The sequence below is a fragment of the Chelonia mydas genome, chromosome 4 (assembly GCF_015237465.2).
Source record: "Chelonia mydas isolate rCheMyd1 chromosome 4, rCheMyd1.pri.v2, whole genome shotgun sequence".
Classification (NCBI taxonomy): Eukaryota; Metazoa; Chordata; order Testudines; family Cheloniidae; genus Chelonia; species Chelonia mydas.
Window position 1 is genome coordinate 31,604,820 of NC_057852.1, and position 27,298 is coordinate 31,632,117.

The 27,298-nt window shown below is 39.0% G+C and overlaps 1 protein-coding gene across 2 annotated transcripts in view; it reads left to right on the top strand.

Moving 5' to 3' along the window:
• TET2 (tet methylcytosine dioxygenase 2) overlaps positions 1 to 20,966 on the top strand; it is a 34,272-nt gene extending 13,306 nt beyond the window's left edge. Inside the window, exons 3-9 of one of the 2 annotated variants that reach the window (XM_007054389.4) lie at positions 3,295 to 3,388; positions 4,638 to 4,846; positions 6,177 to 6,327; positions 8,599 to 8,688; positions 10,057 to 10,194; positions 11,942 to 12,302; positions 16,248 to 20,966. In XM_007054389.4, the coding sequence (XP_007054451.2) occupies positions 3,295 to 3,388; positions 4,638 to 4,846; positions 6,177 to 6,327; positions 8,599 to 8,688; positions 10,057 to 10,194; positions 11,942 to 12,302; positions 16,248 to 17,644 (2,440 nt within the window). In that variant the 3' untranslated portion in view covers positions 17,645 to 20,966. The remainder of the gene's footprint in view (positions 1 to 3,294; positions 3,389 to 4,637; positions 4,847 to 6,176; positions 6,328 to 8,598; positions 8,689 to 10,056; positions 10,195 to 11,941; positions 12,303 to 16,247) is intronic. The other variant, XM_037896986.2, reaches the window with a different exon arrangement.
• The last annotated feature ends 6,332 nt before the right edge of the window (positions 20,967 to 27,298 follow it).

Consider the following 27,298-nt stretch of genomic DNA (forward strand, 5'->3'; position numbering starts at 1 on the left):
GTTTGCAACTCAAAGCACAAGTGGGGAAAGAAACAAAAACCCCTAACAAGAAGGAACCGTATCTTTATGCAAAAAGAAAAGGAGTACTTGTGGCACCTTAGAGACTAACCAATTTATTTGAGCATGAGCTTTCGTGAAGTGAGCTGTAGCTCACGAAAGCTCATGCTCAAATAAATTGGTTAGTCTCTAAGGTGCCACAAGTACTCCTTTTCTTTTTGCGAATACAGACTAACACAGCTGTTACTCTGAAACGTATCTTTATGCTGCTTGGACTGTGCATAAGCAAAAAGATCTCCAGTGCTTAGCCTGGGTTAGCTCTAAAGGACATCTAGAGATCGTTTATTACAGAAGCTTCTATTACTTTTTGAAACTTAAGATTCGAACTCATTTGTGTGTATATATGTTTACCTGCTTTAACCTTGTAAACAACTCTGTTTCCTTTTCCTTGTTAATAAATCTGTAGATAGTTTATTATAAGATTGGCTACAAGCATTTTCTTTGGTGTGAGATATAAAGTGCAACTGATCTGGGGTAAGTGACCAGTCTTTTAGGACTGGGGGTAACCTGAATATTGCTGTGATCTTTGGTGTACGGGTTCATCTGTCACAAGGGCAGGCTTACCTGGGTGGCAAGACAGATCGGAGTACCCAACTGGACTGTCTGTGACTCCATGTTAAGGCTGTTATAGTGCTTGAGGAGTTCACACTTGATAATTAGTTGGTGAAATCTGAGTGAGGAGCTCACAACCAATTTGGGGTTTGAGCCCTGTTCCCTGACAGTCTGCCCTGTGGTTAGTACTCACGCTCTTGAGCCACTGCAGGGCAGCTTGAGAGGGTGGGTGGACCATATCCCACACTCCTCACTGTGCAGGGGAGCACGCACTTTAGAAGGTGGTACAGGCCACACCTGGGATGCAGTATGTTTGTAACTGCACAGCATTCCCAGCTCAGGGCTTTACTTCTTCCATTTAGGCCTTAATATTTATATTTAATCAGTAAAACAGAAAATCCTCCGTATGAGACTTTGGCAGTGTTATAGAAGAAACCTTAATTTTTCAAACTTTTTGACTTTTGAGGGCTTGATTTCACAGCTTATTGTATTCACTTGTTTGCATTTAATTTCTGCTGTTTTGGCATAAGGAGAAGATCTAGAGGTATTTTGGGTGACAGCCTTCATACTCTCAGCTGGCTTCACCAGAAAAGCTCAAAAATTACTTGAACAGGCTGGGAGTCTTTTATATTGTAAGAGCTGTGTGGTTCAAGATGGCTGAGGAACTACAAAGCTATTTGGCTCTCTAAGCTAATACTACATCCCTAAGTCAACCTTCCTTTAAAACACACCCTGAAATACCTATACAAATATTCTAAAACACATGTATGCAATTACTGAGTTTAAATAAATATAGCGTTGACATTACTGAACTGGCTTTCAACACACTTGGCTTTATTTTTAAGTGTTTAGATCTACAAAACAAGCTAGGTCTGGAATTTCTAGTTATGCGACAACAAATGTGTTGCATGAATCCATGGGAATGTGTGTTTATCTTTTCTCTCATCCACCCTCTACAGTGCTCACATAACTCAAAACTATCAGCTCCTATTTTGCAACTTAAGGAAAGATGTCAGAAGAGTGAGAATAATATTATAGAAACAAATTTCAGTGCAACCTGATTAGCTAATTGATAGGAAAAATGATTTTATAAAGAATTACAACTTTTGCACATGGTTAATTTTTTAAAAAAAAACAGCTGTACATTCACATCTCAGCCTTTAACTAGGAAAAAGGTGATCTAATAATTGCCTTTAGCAGACGTGTAGTCCAACATGATTGGGAATTCTTCCTTTTCCCCCTTCCTTTACTGATGAAGAAAATTAAATACAAACATTTGTATTTAATTTAAACACACAAATAAGAAAAGCCAAACTGAACGTTCCAGAAGCAGTTACCTTGGCCACACGATATGTGTAATGCTTTCTATTACTGGTTAGACTATTATATATATAGTAGACTGTGATCTGAGCCAAATGCTACCTTCATTTATGTCCCTACAACACAACGGAGTTGCACAAATGCACCTGAAAACAGAATTTGGCCCAGTTGTGAAATGTGGCTAAGTTAATGTTACTGTTGGAACCATGATGTTGCATTTACTGAGAGCTGTTCAAATTTGCAACTAAGTGGGCTGTTTCAACTTTGGTACGCTATTGTGTTGTGCAGAAGGGCACCACAACAGCAGCAATGGCCTTCGGTAAATGCCTCTGGGGGACACAGAAGGGGGAGTGTGTTTAGAAATGACAACAGATCTCATAGTTCTTTTATAGATGCAGTAATTGTTCTGCCTAGCACAGGCCTCAAACTGCCAGCTGGTGCATGGGAGTGGGAGGGGGGGGCATGGAGGGCTGACTAAGTCCCCTTTGGGGTGTATGCTACTGCCTTTGGTTCATACACACTCACAACTTTGGACCAGATTCCACTCCAAAATGTAATTACTCCTGATTTACACCAAGATAAGTGAGAATCAAACCAGATCTCCAAATCTGCAAAGGTTTACAGACACATTATCAAAGGTATTATTTTAGTACTTCCTATAACCCTGCTTAGGTATAGAAGGCAGGCATAATTCTTATCCATACTTATTAACTAAATGCAACAGGTAACTCAGAATGGATGATAATCTATAATGAGTATGTCTTAAAATAAATGATTCATGTCTTTTTGCTGACTTACGCTGTGTCTAAAGCAGAAATCAGTATAGAAAGTGAGTTGAATGTAACTATTACATCCCAACTATTCCATGACAACTTAAAAAATGACCAACTACCTACAGTTAAAATATCTGTCAAATGTGTGTTTCCAAATGATCAAATACAGCAAATTCACTATAGAAAGGAGCTATCTGGTTTTAAAAATTTAGCACAGATTAGGGTGACCAGATAGCAAGTGTGAAAAATCGGGACAGGGTGGGGGGGTAATAGGCGCCTGTATAAGACAAAGTTCCAAATATCGGGACTGTCCCTATAAAATCAGGATACCTGGGCACCCTAGCACAGATGGACAATTTTTACACTTTTATGACCGACTAAATACATTTTACAAAATGGCCTCTTTCACCATCGCAACATATTATTGTACTGATATGAATAAGACTGAAACATTATGATTCATCCCTTCTTGCTTAGAGCTAAGAGTTTATTTCTTAAGATAAGACTCAGAAATGTGCTCAAACTTTAAGTATTTGTGCAGACCACATTCAAATTCAGCTGCTTATTGTATTTTTTTGTTTGTTCGTTTAAGATTTGGACAGAAGGGTAAAGCTATAAGGATTGAGAGGGTCATCTATACTGGAAAAGAAGGCAAAAGTTCTCAGGGATGTCCTATTGCTAAATGGGTAAGAGTGATGTCTACATGTCCTTAATAATCTACTTCAGTTTGATCATTCATGTAAGTAAAGGGGAATGACACATGTATTTATTTTGGTTGAAGTAGAATTAAAACAGCTAAGTACCAACAATATCTCAGGCTGCCCAGTTGCCCACTCTGAGCCAGTTTTTGCCCTCACACCTGTGCAGTTCCTTCAGCTGAGTTGCATGCATGTGAGTGAAAGCAAAACTTGGCCTAGAGTTATGAAAAGGAAGATGCATTCTTTTAGATATAAGATCCAGAATGTTAGACACTCTTCTTACTGTTACATTTAGCGTAGAAATAATTAAGAGGTGCAACAGCACTAGTACAATGTTTTGAATACGCACACTGATCAGCAGAGGCCAGCACGCTCTTTGGTCTGCTCTGGCAGCCTGAGTACTTTGGGTTGCTTGGTAGGAGACAAGATGAGGACAAATTGATGCCTTTTTAATTATAGTCTTTTGGTATGCCAGACTGTACCCTCTTGTAGAAATACCCACAGTCATATGGGCACTGAGAGGCAGACCTGTCTTCCTACTTTGTTTGAACTTCACCTGCCACTGTGTGCATGCTGCCATAATGTTTATACATGAAAATTAATAATAGGGGCACATGAGGTCGCAAAACACGGAGGCTGACCTCAAGTTTGCAGTTTATCATCTGGGCACAGCAGGAATCAGGGGAGAGAAATGAGGGCAAGCTCCTCTGTGAAGCTTTTCTAGTCTCTTCCCCGAATCTGTGTGGCTCTTGCAGAAGAGAGACCTAAATTAATCACCATTGCTTTAAGGAGGATTTATTTGGGTACAAATATCTGCTGCCATCTCTGCAGAGGGAAACACCATGGGGAGTATCTAGCTTTTCCTGCCCCCTCTACTACAGCAATAGTCCTTTCTGCCATAATTCCATCCTGGACACATTTCTGTTTTCTCAGAGAATAAAGGAGATATTCTGCAAAGGTGTCATTGCACCTACCCCAGTTCTTCTGTGCTCTTCAGACAGTATCTATCTCATCTAGACCCGCCCTGTGTTTCAGGAAACAGAAGGGAATTATCCTGGCCCTTATCAGTGTATTACTCAATAGAGGCAAGAATCTGTGTGTCAGAAGCATCAAGGGGGAAAACGTATATTGGCAAATGTAACTTTTTACCATGACTGTTGAGGTTTCATGTTCTCTTGCTTCTCACTAAGAAATGCTTTTTGGGGGGGCGGGGGGGATGGTGTTGCCGTACATGCAGGTAGTTCGTAGAAGTAGTGACGAAGAAAAGCTGCTTTGCTTGGTGCGGGAACGAGCTGGCCATACCTGTGAAACTGCAGTGATAGTGATCCTTATCCTGGTATGGGAGGGGATTTCCCTGAGTCTGGCAGACAAGCTGTATTCTGAACTCACCGACACTCTAAGGAAGTATGGCACACTCACAAACCGACGGTGTGCTCTGAATGAAGAGTAAGTGAAACAAATCATATTCTCCTTTCCCTTGAGTATGCAATCAAGCTACAGCCAAAAACAAACACAAGCTCTACTTACATCTTGGATCTAATTTTCCTCTCACTGGTTTTACACTGGTGTCACTATTAACCTCACTGGAGTTACTCTTCATTTAGGCTGGTGTAAATGAGAACACGACAGGGCTTATTACTTCAGTGGGAACTGTACTTGCCCTTGTCTGATTGAGAGCAGAATTTGACTCACAAAAGTTTATCTAGATCCAGTAGGACAAATTCTGTGTTGGATTTCATCCCCATGTAATACCAGTGAAGTCATGGCGGGGGGGAGGATTTTAGTTCAGAAGCTGCAAGATGTGTACATATACCGCTTTTAAAATTAGACAGTTCAAGTTACGTATTTAGGGCTCGAAGAAACTTCTCTCAAAAGCAAGCTACTTTTGAGATTTTGAAACCCTACTGTCCTTGTGGGGGAGACAAATTGAGCTTCATTAAAGTCAATGAAGACCTCTTTCGGCACTCACAATTACAAAAATCTCAATATAAAACAGACATTCAATATATGAGCTTTTCCATCTAGGCTCATGGGAGTGCACAAAGAGAACTAGCTGTATGATTTCTATATAGAATTAAGTTGTGTAGCTACAGTTTTTAATGACAGTTCATTTTAAATCTCCCATCACCCCCAAAAAATTTGACAACTGAGCACAAATTCTCTCAAGGCTTCATCTAAACAGAGAAGCACTGGCTAACAAAACCTTGATAGTCTGTAAAAATATTTAATGATTGGTAACATCTTTGTTTGAGTCAACTATTTTACAGCTAGGAAATGATATATGCAGGTTTTGTGAAAGAGCAAGAAAGGGCACACTCCTTTTCCTCTTTCTCCCTTTTCTCCCTTTGATGGCTATACACAGAAAGAAACTGCTTTCAGAACAAGGCTTACTTAATTACAAATATTCTGTTCTCTCTTTTTGGTAACATGGGCATGGCTTTGTTTCAGGAACTTAGTCCTATCCCAGTTGGCAAACAGCAGTGAGTTAACTCATTTTCCCTAGAAAGTCAAAAGACCATTTATTCAACAAAGCTTTATCTTACGGGGCTGAAACCTGGGCCAGGCTATTCAAGCACAGAAAGCCAAAAAGAAGCGGAAATCCTGCACTGATGGTGGGCAAATAAGGAGAAATGCCACACAAAAGAACTCTATCCCCATATACATGAACATGTACATGGTTTACATGTATTGCATGAATTTTAAGCATGCAGACTTTTACCCATGTACGGCTCTACATGCTGTTGATAGCCACATAAATGTTTCTCTTATTTCTTAGACGGACTTGTGCATGTCAAGGGCTGGACCCTGAGACTTGTGGTGCTTCTTTTTCCTTTGGTTGCTCCTGGAGCATGTACTACAATGGGTGCAAGTTTGCCAGAAGCAAGGTCCCAAGGAAGTTTAAGCTGCTGGGGGATGATCCAAAAGAGGTTGGTGTTAATTTTAAAGTGAAGTTTGCCTCATTATATAAAATGTTTCTGTTGTTCTTGTGGAGCTGAGGTAAAGTAGACACAGGGCCATTTGAAATCCACCCACATAGGGAAATTAAGTCAGTGTCAGTCAAAATGGATTTACCCCAGCCACTGAGCCAGCTTAATTGACTGCCAAAATGCTGGCAGCAGGTCAAAACCATGAGACATAAAATGATATATGCAGGTTTTGTGAAAGAGCAAGAAAGGGCACACCCAGAACAGTTGTGGCTATATTAGGCCCACAGACAAGCTTTGCACTTGCAGTTTCCACAATGGCAGAATACAGGATGTACTCGGTTGAGGCATATAACTTTTTGCAGCTCCGAGCTGGACTAAATTGCATGGAGACAGTATGAGGGAGCTGAGAGATACAGTAGGAGTGACAGAATGAAAGGACTGGGAGGACTCATTCAGTGGATGCTGCTGCCTCGCCGACAGTGTAGGAAAGGTTTCCAGAGTGGCCTCTAAGATGCTGTAAGTACTGGACCCAGAACTGCATGCTGATCATATCAAAGCATGTCACGGAGCTCAGCAGCCGTGCCTGTAGCTGGGGAACAAGTTGACTTCGAAGTTCCAACTCCAGTGGGTTCTAGATACCCTCAGCTAACAGGCCTGCTAATTGTTAATGGGCTGCCTTTCTGTGGAGGGTTTTACTCTCTGATTGGCTGGCTCACTTTTTTGGCACATACAAGTGCAAATGTGTCCCTTACGATGGAGCTTGTCCACTGTGATGGATGGGGCCACATAACATACTAAAAGCTTGGGGCATTTTATGCAAAACCCATAACATTTAGCATTTCAGACATGTCATCAGTGACTTATGTAATTAGAGAGCTGGTCAGATTTTTTGGATTCTCAAAATTTTTATGAAAAAGGCAAGAATTTTGATAACATTTTTTATGGAATTTTTTAAAACTTTTTTTTAAACCATCTGTTCATGTGACATTTTTATGCCTACATCTAGCAGGCATCCCATGGCCTGTGGATTATGTTAGCACATTTGATATTCTATTAAAAATGTTAGCATCTCTGAGACAGTTGTAACCTTTGACCCTCTTTTTCCCTCTATTATAAAATACCTATGCTTGATGAGAGGGCAACAAAGAGAGCGTGATACGCATCACACGTGGGATCTACACAAAGACTCAAAGAAGAAGTGACATTTTATGAGTTGTAACTTGTAGGCTGGAAAGGAAAGCAACATAATGATTCCAGGTTTCAGTAGCAACTAAAAAAAGGGACAGTGAAAGGTTTTTGATAATGTCATACTGTGATTTTGGGTTCCTGTGAACCCAGAACTCAAATTGAAACTGGCAGGTCAAACTTTTTTAACCAAATTAGTGCATGCCAAAACTGATGGATTTTTCATAGTTTTTCACATGCTTTCATGAACAAATTCCAGAAATGATTACATTTCTCTGTGTAAATCTGCTGCTCTTTTTAAACATTTGCAATGAGGCCTGTATTTTTAATTTAAGAAACAGATCTGAAATTAGGATTCTGGGCATGAGAAATTAGTGGAGCAACTTAAATTTATTAGAGCACTTCATGTTTTTAAGAGCCTTTCATTTTGAAAGATTGTATCTCTGTTAAAAACAAAAAGTAAGTGGTCATTTGTATCCCAAATTGCTCTACACTAGCCACACCCACAACTCTTGATTGCTCAAAAACTGTCATTTTTTCAATCTGAAGTATTCCAATAATTTTAAGTTGCTACATGGAGAGAGAATTTCATTGTGTTGAAGTGTTATGATTTCAGTATGTAAAACTCTCAAATTAGATGGATTAAATTGATGCTGATTGGGCAGTCTGTTATTTTTTCTTTTCTTTTCTTTTTTCCCTCTCAAGGTTTTTAAAGGGGAAATTTTTTTTCCAGAAAAAACTGTAATAACTAGTTATTTCGTGCTTGGGTTGAACCTTTACATAGTAGGTACATCTTTTCTTATAAATCAGATGAGCATTATATGATGCTTCCTCATAAGGATCATAGAAGCTCATTTCTGGACATACGTTGTGCTTTTAATAACAGTAAAAAGGATCACTATAACTGAAATTTATAGGGGCTGTTTTCTCAGCAAGAATTACAAGGCATTTACAATGCATATTAGGCATTTATATCAGTCATCTCTGTGGTATCACAGTGTCCGGTAGCTTCTAAAGATGGTAGATTGCATGTATAGTAATGTAGGTGGTTAGATGATATGTTAAAATGATTTCATCTGATAACAGGAAGAAAAGCTAGAGTCCAATTTGCAAAATCTATCAACTCTAATGGCACCTACCTACAAGAAACTTGCACCAGACGCATATAACAACCAGGTAGGTCAAAAGGAGTTGGCAAAGTCACTAAAATAATCTGATCTTTGCTTTACTTTGCCAGTGCATGTTCTTTGCTGTAAGTAATTGTTTACAGTTTGTGCCATTATTGCTCTTACTTAGACTAAATCCTGCTCACTCAATACATTATATAGCGTTTAACACTCTAGCAAAAGCTTTGCTCCTGTGATTGATAAGGTCCTTAAGGTTTCCAGATTCAGCATTATTCACTGGCTAAGTTGACAGATGTTCGATTTCCCTGATTTACTCCAATCTAAACCTGTCTCAACATGTTTGGTTCCAGGGCAAATCCATTATTGGATTTTCCAATTTAGATCCCGCAGAAATTCTACAAGAACATCTCATGCACCTTCAGCCCCATGGAATCTGAACATGATCCCTGTCTTTGTATTGGCCTTGAACCAGAACCCTAACCTCACTCTAATCCAGATTTGAATCCAACCACGGTCTCTTGTTTCAGATTGCACGGGTTCACATCTCTCAAGCTTTGCTTTGATTTTCAGATTTGAATGAAATAAATATCTCAAATTAAAAATAAAAATAATCACCAAACTAGCCAGGTTCTTCCTGGTGTGGAAGCCAAACCTCAAATTTCACATTTTAATGCCAATCCATACATTTACTCAAAATAGGGCCCATGTTCGCCTGAAAGGTTCATGAATCTTCGCCAAGTTTTTGAGAACTTCTAACTTTCTAATAAAATGTGAAACCAAGAATTGTGTGTGACTTTTGGTTTCAGTGTGAACATTTCACAAAATTAGTAATGAAAACACAATAGAAAATATTGTGCTGATTATCCGTTATCTATTTTTGAGCACCATCATGCTTGTGTTATATCAAATATAGTGAAAGGCTGTCAATGTACCAAGAAATTACAATCTAATGGTCAAATTCTGCACTGACTTCTTCTCCATTCAGCCCACTGAAAGTCAGTTTTCCAAGGAAATGCACTCTTCCTAGGTAGTTCAATATTTCTGAGCCTGTGTTTATAACTTAACAACATGCCAGACATTCAAACTATATACTGTATTTTATCATCTGAAGAAACTGGACAATGGCAGGAAAATGAAAAGTAATCTTGAAGGAGAAGTACTGTCAGCTAAATACACAAATATGATAATGGCAGAAGCATGGCGCTTGAACAATGGAAGGCAACGTGGAACTGAGTAGCAAGAAAAGAAAGAGGAGCTTGTATTCCCATTTTTATTACCGTAATTTCTTGGAATTGTTCACCTCTAAGAACTATATTCTGCCATTGCCAACATATTAGGAGGCTAAGGTATTCAGTAGTAATTCCGTGTAATGGGCTGTCCAGATAAGTTTCAGTGATTACTTGACTTCTGTTTCCAGATTGAGTATGAACACAGAGCGCCAGAGTGCCGTCTTGGTTTAAAAGAAGGTCGTCCATTCTCAGGGGTCACTGCCTGCCTGGATTTTTGTGCTCATGCTCACAGAGACTTGCACAATATGCAGAATGGGAGTACATTGGTAAGTCAGTGCTGCATAAAGCTGCCTTGTTTCAGCACTGATTTCTCATATTTAATTCATTATCTATATTTCTATTAAGTTTGCACATAAAGCTAACTGCTAAAAGAAGAGTCGTTCATCAGTAGCTGGAGCTAAAATGTGCAATCCCGACAGGATTTTTTATTTAAATCAGACTTTAGAGAAAGATCTAAAATAGATTTGGCTGAAAAACTTCAGTGGAACAGTTTTCCACTGGAAAATGTAGTCTGAAATTGAAACAGTTCGTGAAATCATGTTGATTTTGCCAAAATTCCATTTCGGAGAAAAAAGGGGGATGGGATTTACGATGATGCTAAAACTTCCCATTTTGACATTTTTGGAGTAAAATATTGTGATTTTTCCTTTCAAAATGACTTTTCGCTTTGAATTTTTAAAATTCTGTATTACATTATAAATTTCAACTTTATTTCATATTATATTATAACCAAAGCATTTTGAGCTGGAAAGATTTTTTTTTCCCCTCAAATTTATTTTGCAGAAAATTCAAAATGTTCATGTTTAATTTCAAATCAGAATAAAAACAAATGTCAAAATCCTCTCAAACATAATTTCTGTTCTTTGGCCAGTACTAAATAAAACCCTTGCTCTTGTCCCACAAAACTCTGCTACTCTCCAAAACTCGACACTGAAAAAAATAACTGAGCAAGACTAGCTGGCTTCATCGAATAGGAGAGTTTATGACTTACTTCTATCTACTGCATGCTGTCAGTGAAAATATGCAAAAAAATCGAGACTAGCTTGCTGTAATTTGAAGTAAGTGCATCAGTGCCTGTAAGCAGGTGCTATTCCCACCATGGTCTGAGCAGAACCTCCAAATATTTTACAAAGTCTAAACTTACACCCTTCCTGGGGCTTGACTTTCTTCAAAACAACATTAACAAAATATACACTTCTGCCTGAGTTTTCTCCCCAAGACTGGCTGGTTTTCCTGCAGATCTTTCTGTCTTGCAGTTTCTCATTCCTTTTGAGAGATACCCCTATCATCTCTTATATCCTGGATGGAGTTCACAAGATGTGCCTACTGCTATGTCTCTGCAGCAGTTCCTTGAATCTGTATCTGGCATTCAAACATCTAACGTGCGGTTGACGCAGTGAAGGAACCTGCATCCAGTACAAGGCCCTAGAGTCTGCCATACTGTTACGCTGCCCTTGGAATTTTAGGGTGGTCTTTGAAAGTATATGTCATGTCATGGGATTTTTTTTATACTAAACAGCATTGCCAATATGTAGCTATCGTGTCACACCTAAGAAAAAATCTTGCTGGCTGTAGAGTTCCAGGGAGCCTAGCATTTCAGTTCCCTGACCATGGAATCATTGGCCAAAGAATTCACTTAATTTTTGGGAACACGTGGCTATCCTGCTTACTTCCAGGCGGAATATGGAATGTGAGGAAAATAGGCATTTTATATAAAGTGTCCCTTAATATTGCCAAGGTGGGGGGCGGGAGAGAGAGAGTTGGATGCTGAATCTAGAAGCAAAAAAAAAAAAGTTAAAGCTTACCAAAATTTTCTACACACACAAAAAAAGGGGGGCAGGGGGTTTGCATTCAGTTGATCCCCACATTGGATGCTCTATTTGGCATTACATCTGTTATGTCATGAGCCTTGCAACCTGATGTTACTGGCCAGCTACTTGCCATTATAGAGTTATCTGAGTTGACAGCGTAATGCAAATTTTTGATAGTTTTTCTACCATACCTTTCGGACAGGTGTGCACACTAACCAGAGAAGACAATCGTGAAACTGGCCAAATGCCAGAAGATGAGCAGCTGCATGTACTCCCATTATACAAAGTCTCTGATGTGGATGAGTTTGGAAGTACTGAAGGCCAGGAACAGAAAAAGAAGAATGGCAGCATCCAAGTCCTCAGCTCGTTTAGGCGCAAAGTAAGGATGCTGGCAGAGCCTGTTAAGACATGCAGGCAAAAGAAGTTAGAAGCCAAGAAGGCAGCAGCAGAAAAGCTTTCCTCATTGGAGAATAGCTCTAGCAAAACTGAAAAAGATAAGTCTGCCGCAGCACGCCATAAACAAGCCAGCTCGGAGGCTGCAGGTCATGCAAAACAGTTAGCAGGTAATGCAAGAATCTTCTATTAGTCAGTATACTTGTTAATAACAGTAATTAACCATAGAAGTGAAGGCAGTTTATAAAAAGTCTTGAGAAAACCATGAGGTCCGGAAAGAGGGTTGAAAGGCAGACCATTTGAAAGCCTCTAGTAAACATAAAAGGGGGATAAAAACCAGGGGTGATATCATTGTAGGGGTCTATTATAGATAGGCTTGGCAGAATTTGATTTTTATTTTTTTCTAATTTTGACTATTAATTTTTGTTTAAGATTTTTTTGTTTTAACAGTTTTTGGAAATTAATGGGGGTTAGGGTTAGGGTGTCCAGACGTCCTGATAAAATTGGGACTGTCCCGATTTTTAGTTCTTTGTCCCACGTCCTGACCAATGCACGGTTGGGATGCCATTTGTCCCGATATTGCGGCTTTGGCCGCTCCGGCCGTTTTTTTGTTTTTGTTTTTGCTTCCCCCATGTGTCCCGATATTTTGTCCATTTCATCTGATCACCCTAGTTAGGGTTGGGGCTGGGGTTTGGGCAGAACTGACAGCAGGCCTGGAGGGGGCTCTCAGCACAGACATCGGGGCTGCAGGGGGTTCTCTATATGACCAAGGGGCCCAAGACACTGGGGAGCAACGCGTGGCAGAGGCTGCAGTCCTGACCTGGCAGAACAGAGACCCCCTGCCAGGACTGCAATGAGGTGGACAAGCCCCCAGCCACGGCGTACTGACGAACATTTCCTGCCCGAGGATGGCTCGAACACTCCTGGATGGTGGGTGAGTGAGCGAGTGAGCAAGGCCATGACTTCGGAGCTGCAGATGGCTCGCTGCGCTGCCACAGGGCTGGTGACATCCCATCCCTGCAGGCACAAGCAGGGGAGATGCAGTCCCACTGTTACAGATCAATATTTTTTTCCATCCATTTCAATGTTTCAAGTGAAATCAATGTTTACCAACATAAATTGATTTATATTGAATCCTGCCAAGCCTAACAATAGGCCACCAAGTCAAGAGGAGGAGGTGGATGAGGCATTCCTAGAACAAATAAAGGAACTCTCCAAAACATAAGGCCTGGTAGTAATGGGGGACTTTTAACAACAGAAATCTGAGTAGTTAAAGTAACACAGCAAAACAGAAAAGGAAATGTATTGGGATAACTTTTGGTTTCAGAAGTTGGAGGAACTAACCAAGGGCACAGCCATTTTAGACTTCGTTCTGACTAACAGTGAGGAAGGAATTGGTTGTGAATCTGAAGGTTGAAGACAATCTGAGTGAAAATTAAATGATAGATTTTATGATTCTACGGAAACTTAAGAGCAGCAGAATAAGGACAATGGACACCAAAAAAGCTGAATTTAACAAACTCAGAGAACTGGGAAATAAGGGCCTATAGAAAGAAAATCTAAGGAAAAAAGCTGTTCAGGAGACCAGGCAGTTTCTCTGAGAGACAATATTAAAAGTGCAACAGCAAACTACCCTGATGCAAAGGAGAGATAGGAAGAATAGTAAAAGGCCAACATGTCTATTAGGAGCTTTATAATGATCTGAAAATAAAAAAGGAATCCTTCAAAAAATGGAAACATAGATGAATTACTAACAAGGAGTACAAAAGAATAGCACGAGCATGTACAGCCAAATCAGAAAGGCTAAGGCACAATGTGAGTTACATCTAGCAAGGGACATGAAAGGCAATAAGAAGAGCATCTATAAATATATTAGCAATATGAGAGAGACAAAGGAAAGTGTAGGTCTTCTAATTAAAGGAAGGCTAATAACGGAAGACATCAAGAAGGCTGAGATGTTTAATGCCTATTTTGCTTCCATCTTCACTAAAAAAGTAAATTGTGACCAGAAATTTAACTCAATTAATATTAATACGGGGAAAGAAATGCAAGACGGAATAGGGAAAGAACAGGTTAAAGAATATTTAGGTAAGTTAGATGTATTCAAGTCAGCCTGGCCTGATGAAATTCATCCTACGGTACTTAAGGAACTTGCTGAAGCAATCTCTGAACCATTAACAGTTATCTTTGAGAACCTATGGAGGATGGATGAGGTCCAAGAGGACTGGAGAAGGGCAAACATAGTACCTATCTTTAAAAGGGATAACAAAGAGGACCTGAGGAATTATAGACCAGTCAGTGTAACTGATACCAGGAAAGATACTAGAACAAATTATTAAACAATCAGTTTGTAAGTACCTAGAGGATAATAGGGTGATAAGTAATAGGCAACATGGATTTGTCAAGAACAAATCATATCATACCAACCTAATTTCCTTCTTTGACAAGGCAACTGGCTAAGTGGATGGAGGGAAGCAGTAGACATGATACCTTGATTTTAGTAAGGCTTTTGACACAGTCCCATGTGATATTCTCATAAGCAAACTAAGGAAATGTGATTTAGGTTAGATTACTATACAGCGGATGCAGAATTGGTTGAAATACCATATTCAGAGTAATTATCAGTAGTTTGCTGTCAAACTGGAGGGGGACATACCTAGTGGGGTCCCACAGGGGTCTGTCCTGGGTCCAGTACTTGTCAATATTTTAATTAATGACTTGGATAATGGAGTGGAGAATATGCTTATAAAATGTACGGATGACACCAAGCAGGGAGAGGTTGGTAGCACTTGGAGGACAGGATTAGAATTCAGAACAGCCTTGACAAACAGGAGAAATAGTCTGAAATCAACAGGATAAAATTCAGTTAAGACAAAGGCAAAGTACTTCACTTAGGAAAGAAAAATCAAACGTACAACTACAAAATGGGGAAAAACTGGCTAGGCAGTAGTATTGCTGAAAAGGATCTGGAGGTTATACTGGATCACAAATTGAGTCTGAGTCAACAGTGTGATGCAGTTGCGAAACAGGCTAGTATTCTGGGCTGTATTAACAGGAGTGTCCTGTGTAAGACATACAAAGTAATTATCCTGCTCTACTCAGCACTGGTGAGGCCTCAGCTGGAGTACTGCATCCAGTTCTGGGTGCCACACTTCCGGAAAGATGTAGACAAATTGGAGAGAGTCCAGAGAAGAGCAAAAAAAAAACCTGTGAGGAAAGGGTAAAAAGACTGAGCATATTCAGCATTGAGAGAAGATGACTGAGGATGGATCTGATAACAATCTTCAAATACGTTAAGGGTTGTAAAAAAGAAGACTGTGATCAATTGTTCTCCATGTCTACTGACTGTAGGACAAGAAGTTCTCTGTTTAATCTGCAGCAAGTGAGTTTTATGTGAGGTGGTGGGAAAATCTTTCTAACTATAAGGGTAGTTAAGTTCTGGAATAAGTTACCAAAAAAGGTTATGGAATCCTCATCATCGGAGGTTTTCAAGAACAGGTTGGACAAACACATGTCAGGGATGGTCTAGATATACTTAGTCCTGTCTCTTGAGGTCCCTTCCAGCCCTATATTTCGCTGATTCTCTGGCCCATAGAATTGATAGGTATTTAGGTGTCTAGAGATGCAGATAGGTACCTAACGCCCTCTGTGTTAACTCTACATCAGTGGGAGTTAGACACTTATCTGCAACACTACGCACCTTAAATACCTTTTAAAATCTGGCAGGTTCCTTTTAGAGGCTGCTTTTGAAAATTTAGCCCTTAGATTTTATGCATTTGACTCTTCTTTAGGACAGGTCACACTATGAATTTTGTTCCAAGTTTTCACATATCACCTTGCCAGAAACTTGGAAAAGTAGAAGTGTTTAGTCAACTGTAAGAGCAACTGTTGCATCCGATGAAGTGAGCTGTAGCTCACGAAAGCTTATGCTCAAATAAATTGGTTAGTCTCTAAGGTGCCACTAGTACTCCTTTTCTTTTTGTAAGAGGAACTGTATTTGTGATTTGTGTGAAAGGGATCTTTCTGTTAATCTGTGGGAAATTTAATGGAAATTGCTTTGGTATTTTCATCTAGAGTCAATGTAAAATGTTTTTTTTTTCTTTTCACGTCTGCAGATCTTTTACGTCTTTCAGGACCAGCCATGCTACAACAACAGCAACAGCATACTCTCGCTAACAGCCCTCAGTCAAACCCTGTCAACTCTTACTCTGGTTCAGGTCCTGCCAATCTTTACATGAGGCTGCCTAATCCAGCCAATGCTCATCCAAGCTCTTCATACACTTCAGATCTCTATGGAGGGTCCAACCCCATGAACCTTTATAGAACCTCGTCACAGCCTTCAGGGTCTTATTTGAATTCTTCCAATCCTATGAACCCTTATTCAGGATCATTAAGTCAAAATAACCAATATCCACCTTACCAATGCAACGGAAACATGCCTATGGACAACCTCCCCTCTTACTTGGGTTCCTACCCTTCACAGCCTCAACACTTGGACTTATATAGGTATCAGAGTCAAGACCCTTTATCTAAACTAAGTCTGCCACCCATTCATACACTATACCAGCATAGACTTGGGAATAACCAGAGTTTTGGTCCCAAGTACTTGAATTATGGAAACCAAAATATGCAGGTAGACTCCTTCAGTAATTGCACCAATAGACCAAATGTACACCACGCAGGGTCTTTTTCCCCTTACTCCACCCTTGAGGCTGACAGCCACTTTATGGATGTTGCCTCAAGATTAAAATCTAATTTTAGTAATCCAAGTATGGACTATACTTCCATGAATAAAAATGGTGAACATCCCCTACATCCACCTTCACATCTAGCACATGATTACCACTCAGCTTCAAGTATATTCAGTGGTCCTCCTCATTCACTACATCTCCAAAATAAGGATAGTGAAATGACTTCACACACAGCTAATGGGTTGTCTAATATGCTTCCAGGTCTTAACCACGATAGGACTACTCCCCAACATGGTTTAAATAAAACTGATAGTCTGAATCCAGAAAAAGCAGAGGATCCCGATGATGTCTGGTCAGATAGCGAGCACAGCTTTCTGGATGCAGATATTGGAGGAGTGGCAGTTGCCCCATCTCATGGGTCAATTCTCATTGAATGTGCAAAACGTGAGCTCCATGCAACGACCCCCTTGAAAAATCCCAACAGGAACCATCCCACCAGGATATCACTTGTCTTCTATCAACATAAGAGTATGAATGAGCCAAAACACGGTCTGGCTCTGTGGGAGGCAAAGATGGCTGAGAAGGCAAGAGAAAAAGAAGAGGAGTGTGAAAAATATGGTCCTGATTACGTGCCTCAAAAATCTTATGGCAAAAAATCAAAGCGGGAGCCTACTGAATCACACGAACCCTCAGAACCAACATACGTGCGCTTTGTCAAGTCTCTTGCACAAAGGACTATGTCAGTCACCACAAACTCCACAGTAACTACATCTCCATATGCCTTTACACGGGTTACAGGGCCTTACAACAGATATATATAACTTCACACCTTTGTTGGTTACCTCATTTTAAAAAACAAGTTGTCAATAGAATAGTTCTCATTTAGGTTGCAGGGAGCGGTGGGCAGGGAAAGAAACAGTATTTTCATTAGACTTGTCAGTGGAAAAACCTCAGCACACCAGCAAAAAGAGGTAATCTTACCACCGCACTTATTTTCCACTGACTTGTAAGTGGTCACAGATGGCATGTGGAAACAAGACCAAAGCATCCTATGCAAAAAAAAAAAAAAAAAAAGTGTTTCACAATTTACATTAAAAAACACTGGCTCCATTATTGGAAGAGAGAATCTGCAAATGTAACTTTTTTCCTTAGTTTTGCACATCTGTGACCACTTTTAATAATATCGACTTTGCATAGTCATGGAACAGGAGCAAAAAATTAAAATACTGTAGTATTACAACAGAAGGAATCTTAAAATACCATCTGGTGCTGTATCTATGATGTACTGAAATACTGGAATTATGGCTTTTTAACATGCAGTTTTTACTGTAATCTTAATAGTCTCTTGATTTTATTTAACAAAATAGATACATATAGAACATAATGAATAGACAGCAAAACACTGAATTTGTTTGGATATTCTAAAACATGGTGCTATCTAAGAAAATGGTGTCTTTATTATAACCGTTGAACAGTTAATGCCTTTATAATAGTTTAAAATGTTAATGGTGTATTCAAATATCCTTGAACAACAGGGGGGACCTTTTCATTCATGTTTGTATCAAATTTGCCTGTTACTAAAACACGCTTACTTTTTAACATATGGGAATTAAAGACCTCTGGATTTTGCTCATCCAGTCAAGTCCTGGTTAAGGGACAATAATATATATAGAGAGAGATATTTTTTTTAAATAGTGTTTCAGAAGCACTTTGTCTACCTAAGCTTGGCAACTTGAACAGTGCTAAGGTACTAAGACGTTAAAAGAAAGAAAGAACGTTTACTTTGATTTTAAAATGCAAAGAATTTTTTTTTAAAAAGCTTTTAAATACTTTTGGCTTTAGCCATACATCTGCTGGTGGGCTACATATCCATTTTTAATAAGTCAGTTACAGTAGAAATGGGGTTTACTGGATACAAGGGAATACTTTAGTACACAACACATATTTTACTGGTGCTCATCTCTCACAGCTATATTGTAACAGTTTTTTACAATTATTATGACAAGTTTATTACTCAAATGAGTACAGTTTTAAGGAGAGAATTTTATAGTAACCACAGGTAATAATTGGCAGCATGTGACAGATTCTACAACTAGTTAGCTAAGGTTTCTGCTATTTCTAAAAGATCTGTATGCTTCTTGAGATAATTGAATGGCAGATTGTTTTTGTGTTGATAATTATGTAAATTGTGGTGTATGTCATTTCTCAGTGTAAGTGTCCTCTTTTCCAGGAAGATTGAGCAGACTGATGCCTACATAAAATTAATGAAGAAGGGTTAGTTCTGTGTGATTCCATTGATTAAATGGAGGGGAAAAGGCAGCTGGCTTGCTGTGGTGGTTTTAAATCATTAATTTCTATAAAAAAAAAAAGCAAAAGTTGTATAGTAAATTAAATTGTAAACAAAACCTTTTTTAATGCAATGCTTTAGTATTTTAGTACTGTAAAAATTTGTGTATATATATATGTATATATATACACACACACACATATATATATATATATTTGGGTTTGAAGCTGAATTCACATCATGGTGCTACTCAGCCTGCTACAAATATATCATAATGTGAGCTAAAAATACATTAAAAGATTTGAGTGATGTTCCTACTTGTCATATACCTCAACACTAGTTTGGCAATAGGATATTGAACTGAGAGTGAAAGTTTATAATATTGTATACCACCTCCCCCACCTCCCATAGCCTTTGAAAAAAATACCTTTTTTCTCAGTACTTGATATTTTAGCAAGTATAACTTGAACTTCAAGCTTTTTTTTTTTTTTCCTAAAAATTCAGGGATATTTCAGCTCCTGTTCTCCTTATGCCAACATGTCACCTGTGTGTATGTAAGCTGTTGTAGGTTAATAAATATATTATTCTTGTGGGGTTTTTTTATTTTTTTCAGGGATTTAACTCTTCTCTTTTGAATCCCTCTTCTACTTTTACTTGTATATGTATTGATGTAACAAACTAATTTTGTAAATTTGTTAGCTCTTTTTATTGTAATGAAAGTGTTTAAAAGTTTTAGACTTGTTTTGCCTATTTCAAACAAAGAAAGTAGAATGCACTGAGCTAATTAAAGGGAAAATTGTAAGGCAGAGGTTTGGCAAGTGACCGTTTGCTAGAGTGTTTCAAATCGCTCTCTAAACAAGGCTTCTGGGATACTGTAATGAATAAAATAATTTTTTTTAAAAAGGTACAGTCTATATGAGGGCTTCCCTAAACAAGCAAACCTCCATCACTTAGATATTTGTTGTGCAATATACTGTAAGATTGATCTAAACACATATTGTCTAGCAGAATTACAAACTAATTCTATTCAATAAAAGGAGGCCTTTTGGTTTTATTGGTCAAATATTTATATTCTGGCAATTTTTGAAATTCTTAATATGTGGCTTTAACCACTATAAATACAAAATTTTTTAAAAAATGTTTGTTTTCATTGAAACAGGAGTTTCAAGTTTTTAAAACCTTAACTATAATTTCCTTATGTATTAGGTTAATTAAATCATTAAATTTAATCTCTTGATTTTTTTTTTATTTGAATCATATCCATCATGCCATCCATAGTTGATGTTTGGTTAATATACCATTCACTGTCATTTGCCAAACTGCTGGCAAACAATAGCAGGAAGCTTAGTTGGGGATTCAATTATGTATTGTAAATACCTGAACTGTAATTTAGGTGTACAGAACCCTGCCTCAAAATGAATGAAAAAGCAGACATAAAATTGCGTGTATAGGATTATCAGGTTGACTATAGCCATACTTGAAGATGCTTCTGAGTGGTGTCAACTTTACTTGAATGAATTTTTCATCTTGATTGATGCACAGTGGTGTAAAGTTCACTTCTAAAGCTAGTGGTTAACTTGTGTAGGAAACTTTAGCAGTTTGACACTAAGGTAATGAACTTCTGTGTGTGTTTTCCATGCTTATGTTCTACTTTTTTTTTTTTAAACTTTAGTTTCACTCATTTTTATGAAATGTTTGGTAAGTCTATAAAAATCTGAGGATGGTTATAAATACTGTAAGTATTGTAATGTAATGAATGCAGGTTATTTTAAAGCTGTTTATTATTATATCATTCCTGATAACGCTGAGATGTGGGTGTTTTTAATAAAATTTATATTTATTTAATGCACTCTAAAGTCTGTGTTACAGAAACTTGTCTTTCATGATGAATAATTTTTACCAAGCACATACAGCCAACAAGAAAACATATACAATTCTGGTTTGCTCGGGTCAAGGAAGAGGTCAGTAAACTGAAAAGGATTTGAAGAAGCCAAAGAAAAATGATTTAAAAGTGTGACGGGTTGGGTCACAGAAACCCCCTTGGGACTGCCATCTGATGTGCTGAGACTACCTCTGAGCCCGTTTTCCCTGGCAGCTTTGGACTTCAGTACCCTGCGTGGTTGTGTCAGACACGCTAGCCTGCTACAAACCCACACCCAGGTCTGAACCACATCCCCCAAAAGCTGCAGGCTTAACTGAAAACAGCTTAAGAAGTGTTCCTGTCTCCAACCCGGTTACCCAGTTCCCAATGGGATCCAAACCCCAAATACATGCGTTTTACTCTGTATAAAGCTTATATAGGATAAACTCATAAATTGTTTGTCCTCTATAACACTGATAGAGAGATATGCACAGTTGTTTGCTCCCCCAGATATTAATACTTGCTCTGGGTTAATTAAATAAGTAAAAAGTGATTTTCTTAAATATAAAAAGTAGGATTTAAGTGGTTCCAAGTAATAACAGTCAGAACAAAGTAATTTACCAAGAAAAATAAAAACATGCAAGTCTAAGCCTAATACAGTAGGAAACTAAATGCAGGTAAATCTCACCCTCAGAGATGTTCCAGTAAGTTTCTTTTGCAGACTAGACTTCCTCCTAATCTGGGTCCAGCAATCACTGACACCCCAGTAGTTACTCTCCTTTGTTCCAGTTTCTTTCAGGTATCTCTTTGGGGCTGCTGAGGTTATCTTTTGAGCTAGCTGAAGACAAAATGGAGGGGCTTTCAGGGCCTTTTATATCCTCTCTCTTGTGCAACATCACAGCGACAAGATGTGGTCTCTAGCCACCTGGGCAAGTCACATGTCTATGAATGATTCAGCTTTTTGCAGGCCAACGCTATTGTTTACATTGTTTGTTTGAACGTTCCCAGGAAAGCTCAGATGTGGATTGGCATCTTCCAAAGTCCATTGTCAGTTAAGTGTTTCTTGACGGGGCACTTACTGAGAATAGTCCTTTCTTAAGAAGCTGACCAAATGCTTCACTGAGGCTACTTAGAATCAAAGAAATATATAGCCAATATTCATAACTTCAAATACAAAAATGATACATGCATACAAATAGGATGAATATATTCAGTAGATCATAACCTCTGCAGAGATATTTTACATGGCATATCTAGCATAAAACATATTCCAGTTATGTCATATTTACATTCATAAGCATATTGCTATAAAGCATTATGGGGTGCAATGTCACAAAAGGACTGCAGAAATTTGGAGAAACTAGAGTTAAATAGGTATTGCTTTGCTAAATGCAGCTAAGGGAAAAACATAACTATTAAATACTTAAAGTTTGAAGCCACAAAAGAAATATTATTTAGGGTGGGTTAAGAAGGATAGTCTAACTAATTACTCCTGATACAGTTGAGTACAAGAAAGTTTAGGCTGAACATGGGGAAAAATCTAATGGTCTAACTGTTTAAAATCTAAAATATTGCACTCTGAAACTGTCTGAATGTTCTGCAAGCTGCATGACTTCAGTCATTGAGAGGCTTGACAAACACAGTGGGCCAGAACTAGTGCACATCAGCATAGTTCCATTGACCTCACTAATACCGGCTTCACTAACACCTGTTTTGGAGCTGGCTAAGAAAATTTAAATGAGGGAATAATCCCACTGACTTTATTGGCACAAGAATATAATTATGGCCATACTGAGTCCGACCAATGGTCCATCTAGTCGAGTATCCTGTCTTCTGACAGTGGCCGGCACCAGATACTTCAGAAGGAATGAACAGGACAGTTTATCGAGTGATCCATCCATTATCCAGTCCCACCTCCTGGCAGTCAGAGGTTTAAGATACACCCAGAACATGGGGTTGCATCCCTGACAATATTGGCTAATAACCATTGATGGACCTATTCTCAATGAACTTATCTAATTCTTTTTAGAAACCAGTTATACCTCTGGCATCCCCTGGCAATGAGTTCCAAAAATTGCACATTGTGTGCAGAAGTACTTCCTTATGTTTGTTTTAAACCTGCTGCCTATTTAATTTCATTGGGAGGCCCCCTGGTCCTTGTATTACGTGAAGGGGAAAATAATATTTCCTTATGCACTTTCTCCACACCATTCATGATTTTACAGAGTTCTATAATATACCCCTGTGACGGGATTCCTGGGGTGCAGCCTTGAACTGTGGGACTGCTGTGCCCTCTTAACTCTCCAGCCTGGGCTGTCTCTCACAATGCTTTTGCTAGTGACAAGCAGCAATCCCCCGCCCCCCCCCCCCCCCCAGGCCCTGTTATCAGCACAACTGCATGTGGAGCCCCACACCCATCTAGATTGCATGAATGCTCTCAAAACCACTTATGAATCACACCGAGAAAGACACCAGCCAAATCCACCCAGTTCCCAGCCTTGTACCTCAGGAATATACCATCTTGCACTGCTCAAGACCCTTTCTTGAGCAATGCAAGTTTATTAATTGGTTCACCACTTCATCAATGGAAAGTGGATATACTTTGTAAACCTGCGCAGATTAACCACACACTTCGGGCAAACTCACTGGTAAAAATAAACAGTAAAACAAGTTTCTTGATTACAAAAGAGTGATAGGCAAAAAGGCAGAGTGGTTACCAAATTTTTTTTTATATTATATATATATATCCCTTATCACACTAGACCAGCGGTTCTCAACTGTGTGTCATGACCCCATTTTAATGGGGTCACCAGGGCTGGCTTAGACTTGCTGGGCCCCTGAGCTGAAGCCAAAGCCCAAGCCCCACCGCCTGAGGCTGAAGCCAAAGCCTGAGGGTTTCAGCCCTGTGCATTGGGACTCAGGTTACAGGCCCCCTGCCTGGGGCTGAAGCCCTTCCTTGGGCTTCAGCTTTGCCCCCTTCCACCTCCGCCCAGGGCAGTGCGGCTCAGGCGGGCTCAGGCTTCGGTCCCCCCTCCTGGGGTTATGTAGTAATTTTTGTCAGAAGGGGGGCATGGTGCAGTGAAGTTTGAGAACTCCTGCACTAGACAGTATTTAGATCAAGCAATGTTCTCACCCCCACTGGATCTTACAGTCCTTAATATACAGGTTTCTCCCTTAAACCTGGGCAGTCTCCTCTGTTGAAACCATCAGTCTTCTGAGCGCCCTTGTTGCTTGCAGCATAGGTGGGGGGGAGGAGAAAAGGCCAAGCATGAGGCCCCTGTGTTCTGTTTTATACCCTTAGTTCATGTGCTTGGAGAACACAAGTCCAGGCATGTCTGGTGGGCATTGTTGAGTCACCACCTGGCAAGGCTGAGCAACTCCACTGGTGTGGCCTTGTGCAGGTGAGTCCTTGCGTTGTAGCTCCCTTGCTGGACAATGGCTGTTGGTAGTTTTTCAACACACACCCAGGTGTTGGTTATCCCCCCTGGTTATCGTCTTTGGGGGAGCTAATGTCTGGGCACTTCCCACACCCACAGCATTTTTACTGCTATTGTTACCCATGCATACTGGATTCAAGCTAGCTTGGGTAGGCTAACCCATACACACTTTTTTGCTGTGTAGACATGCCATTAAGTTTGAAAAGCCACCTATCTCCTTACACGAGGCCCTGAATCAGCAAAACACTTAAACACAAACTTTGTCCCATTAAATTCTACTTGAAGAGGCTTTTTGTGTGTGTAAAATAAGGAAGGTGGTGTGATATTTCAGGCCTTAACGCCAAGTAGAATTGCTTTTTCCTCATATTCACGTAGATCAACATTGTTGAAATCATTTAGGGTGCCACACTTTATACTAATCCAAAGCTAAAGCACTTCTTTGCACTGAAAATGTTCTAAATTGCTCTAGATTTAGATTAAGCAGAAAACAAATATTAGCGTGCCTGGATGAACTTCAAATGCTCATGAAAGCGACTAAGCCAATTTCCTATAAACCTGGCTAATGCCTTAGATCTTTGTAATGTCTACAAAATAAGACAACTTAGAACAAGATTTCTTCAGACATATTTGAGTTACACATATCCAAAACTGAGGAGTGGATCATGGGGTGTTTTTTTTTTAATGTATACAAGTAGAATTCAAAAGCAATTATAGTGATTTTGCTCAAACGTCTGAGATAATGCCCAGCTTCGAAATATCAGTCACAAAGAAAGTTATGACCTATTAAAAATGGAAGCCTTCGTCCCAGTATGGATTACCGACCATTAATCTAAGACACACATTAGGAAATATTTTAAAAACAAAACCTTTTACCTACATGGGCCACAAAGTGGGGAAATTAAATTCTGGATTCAAATGTGTAGTTTGTTTCCTGGGCCTATCTATGTATAATAAAGATACACGCGCCACCTTTTATTCACGTCTTGAACTCAGTGGGATCATTCAGATGAGTAGTAGTATTTAAATGTTTGCGGAACTGGGGGGCCTTAGTTTCTTCTGTGCTTATGCTATGCATATCGTGCTTGTCTTGTTGACGTTTACTTCAGTTCAAACAGTGCAGATGTTAAAAATGATAAATTTCAGTTTGCGAGTGAATTAATACTCTATTATTTTACTGACATGGCTAAGAACTTTGCATAAAAAATATGCATCTGAAATTTCTTTTACACCCAACTACTTTTACCTTATTCAGCAACTAATCATTTTGTTCTTTGAGACATACAGTAGTTGACAACTTTGTCTCAGAAAGAGTGGCCTGACAATTTTATTTTTCCAAGAGCCAATTGATAATTTTCTCCATCACTCACCACCAGATATTTTGTTTTTCAACTGACCTCATGTACTTAAGCAAGTCCCTTCACTTTTGGTCTGTGACTTTTTTCTCTCACTTTGTTTGGTTAAGATAAATATTGTGAAAGGAATTAACTGCTTGTGATGGTTCAACAGAATTAAACTTTACATTCTGCCTAATAGTGACCTGCATAGGGAAAATAAAGTTGTATAAAAGAGGCCTGAGAAGGTTTGCTGTTGGTGAGTTTTTCAATTTTTTCCCCTGCTTTCAAAAAAAAAAAAAAACCCAAACAAAGAAAACTCCCCAGTTGTTATGAAATGTCTTTATTAAAGCTCCACCATCATCACTTTATGCTATCCTTCAGTTAAGGAGAGAGAATTCAGTCCACATAAATTGAGCTCTCCAAACAGTATTACAGAAAAACCAGATGTGATATTTCTGATATTAAAGGTAATAAGCAATAATATCACTATAAATAAAATAAATAAACATTTCAGCCCTTGTTTACACATCATGATAAGAACACAATGATTCAAAAGAAGTCATAAAACCCTTCAGGAAGCTCTCTTCTAAAAACATGACACTTTTCAATTTAATTAGCATTGGATTCAAACAGATTATAGACTTTAAGACCAGAAGGGACCATCATGATCATCTAGTCTGACCTCCTGCACATCGCAGGCCACAGAACCTCTCTTTGAGTTCAACTTTTTGAAACTTCTACTGTGTTTTAATTTAAAATATCCTCTCTCTCTCTTTTAAAGAACTAATTTCTAATAGACTCATAGTCAAAGTCAATCCTACAGCCCCACTTGGGCCTGACTAGCTATAATGAGCTAAAAACTACTTGTGTCTTGTCTCCACTAGGATTTTGCAGTGAATTAGCTATTTCAATGTGAAACACACATTTCTTTTTTGTAGTCAAGACATAGCCTCAGGCTCCTAAATCACTTAAAAGCTGACATGGTGGCAGAGATGGTAGGGTTCCCTCCCCACTCTGAACTCTAGAGTACAGATGTGGGGACCCTCATGAAAGACCCCCTAAGCTTATTTCTACCAGCTTAGGTTAAAAACTTCCCCAAGGCACAAATTCTTCCTTGTCCTTGGACGGTATTGCTGCCACCACCAAGTGAATTAGACAAAGATTCAGGAAAAGGACCACTTGGAGTTCCTCTTTCCCCAAAATATCCTCCCAAGCCCCTTCACCCCCTTTCCTGGGGAGGCTTGAGAATAATACACCAACCAAATAGGTAAACAAGGTGAGCACAGACCGGACACTAAAAACCAATTAGGTTCTTAAAAATAGAACTTTATTATAAAGAAAAAGTAAAAGAAGCACCTCTGTAAAATCAGGAAGGAAGGTAATTTTACAGGGTAATAAGATTTAAAACAGAGAGGATTCCCCTCTAGGCAAAACTTTAAAGTTACAAAAAACAGGAACAAACCTCCCTCTTAGCATCGGTAAAATTCACAAGCTAAAACAAAAGATAATCTAATGCATTTCCTTGCTATTACGTACAATTTGCAATCTTAGATGCT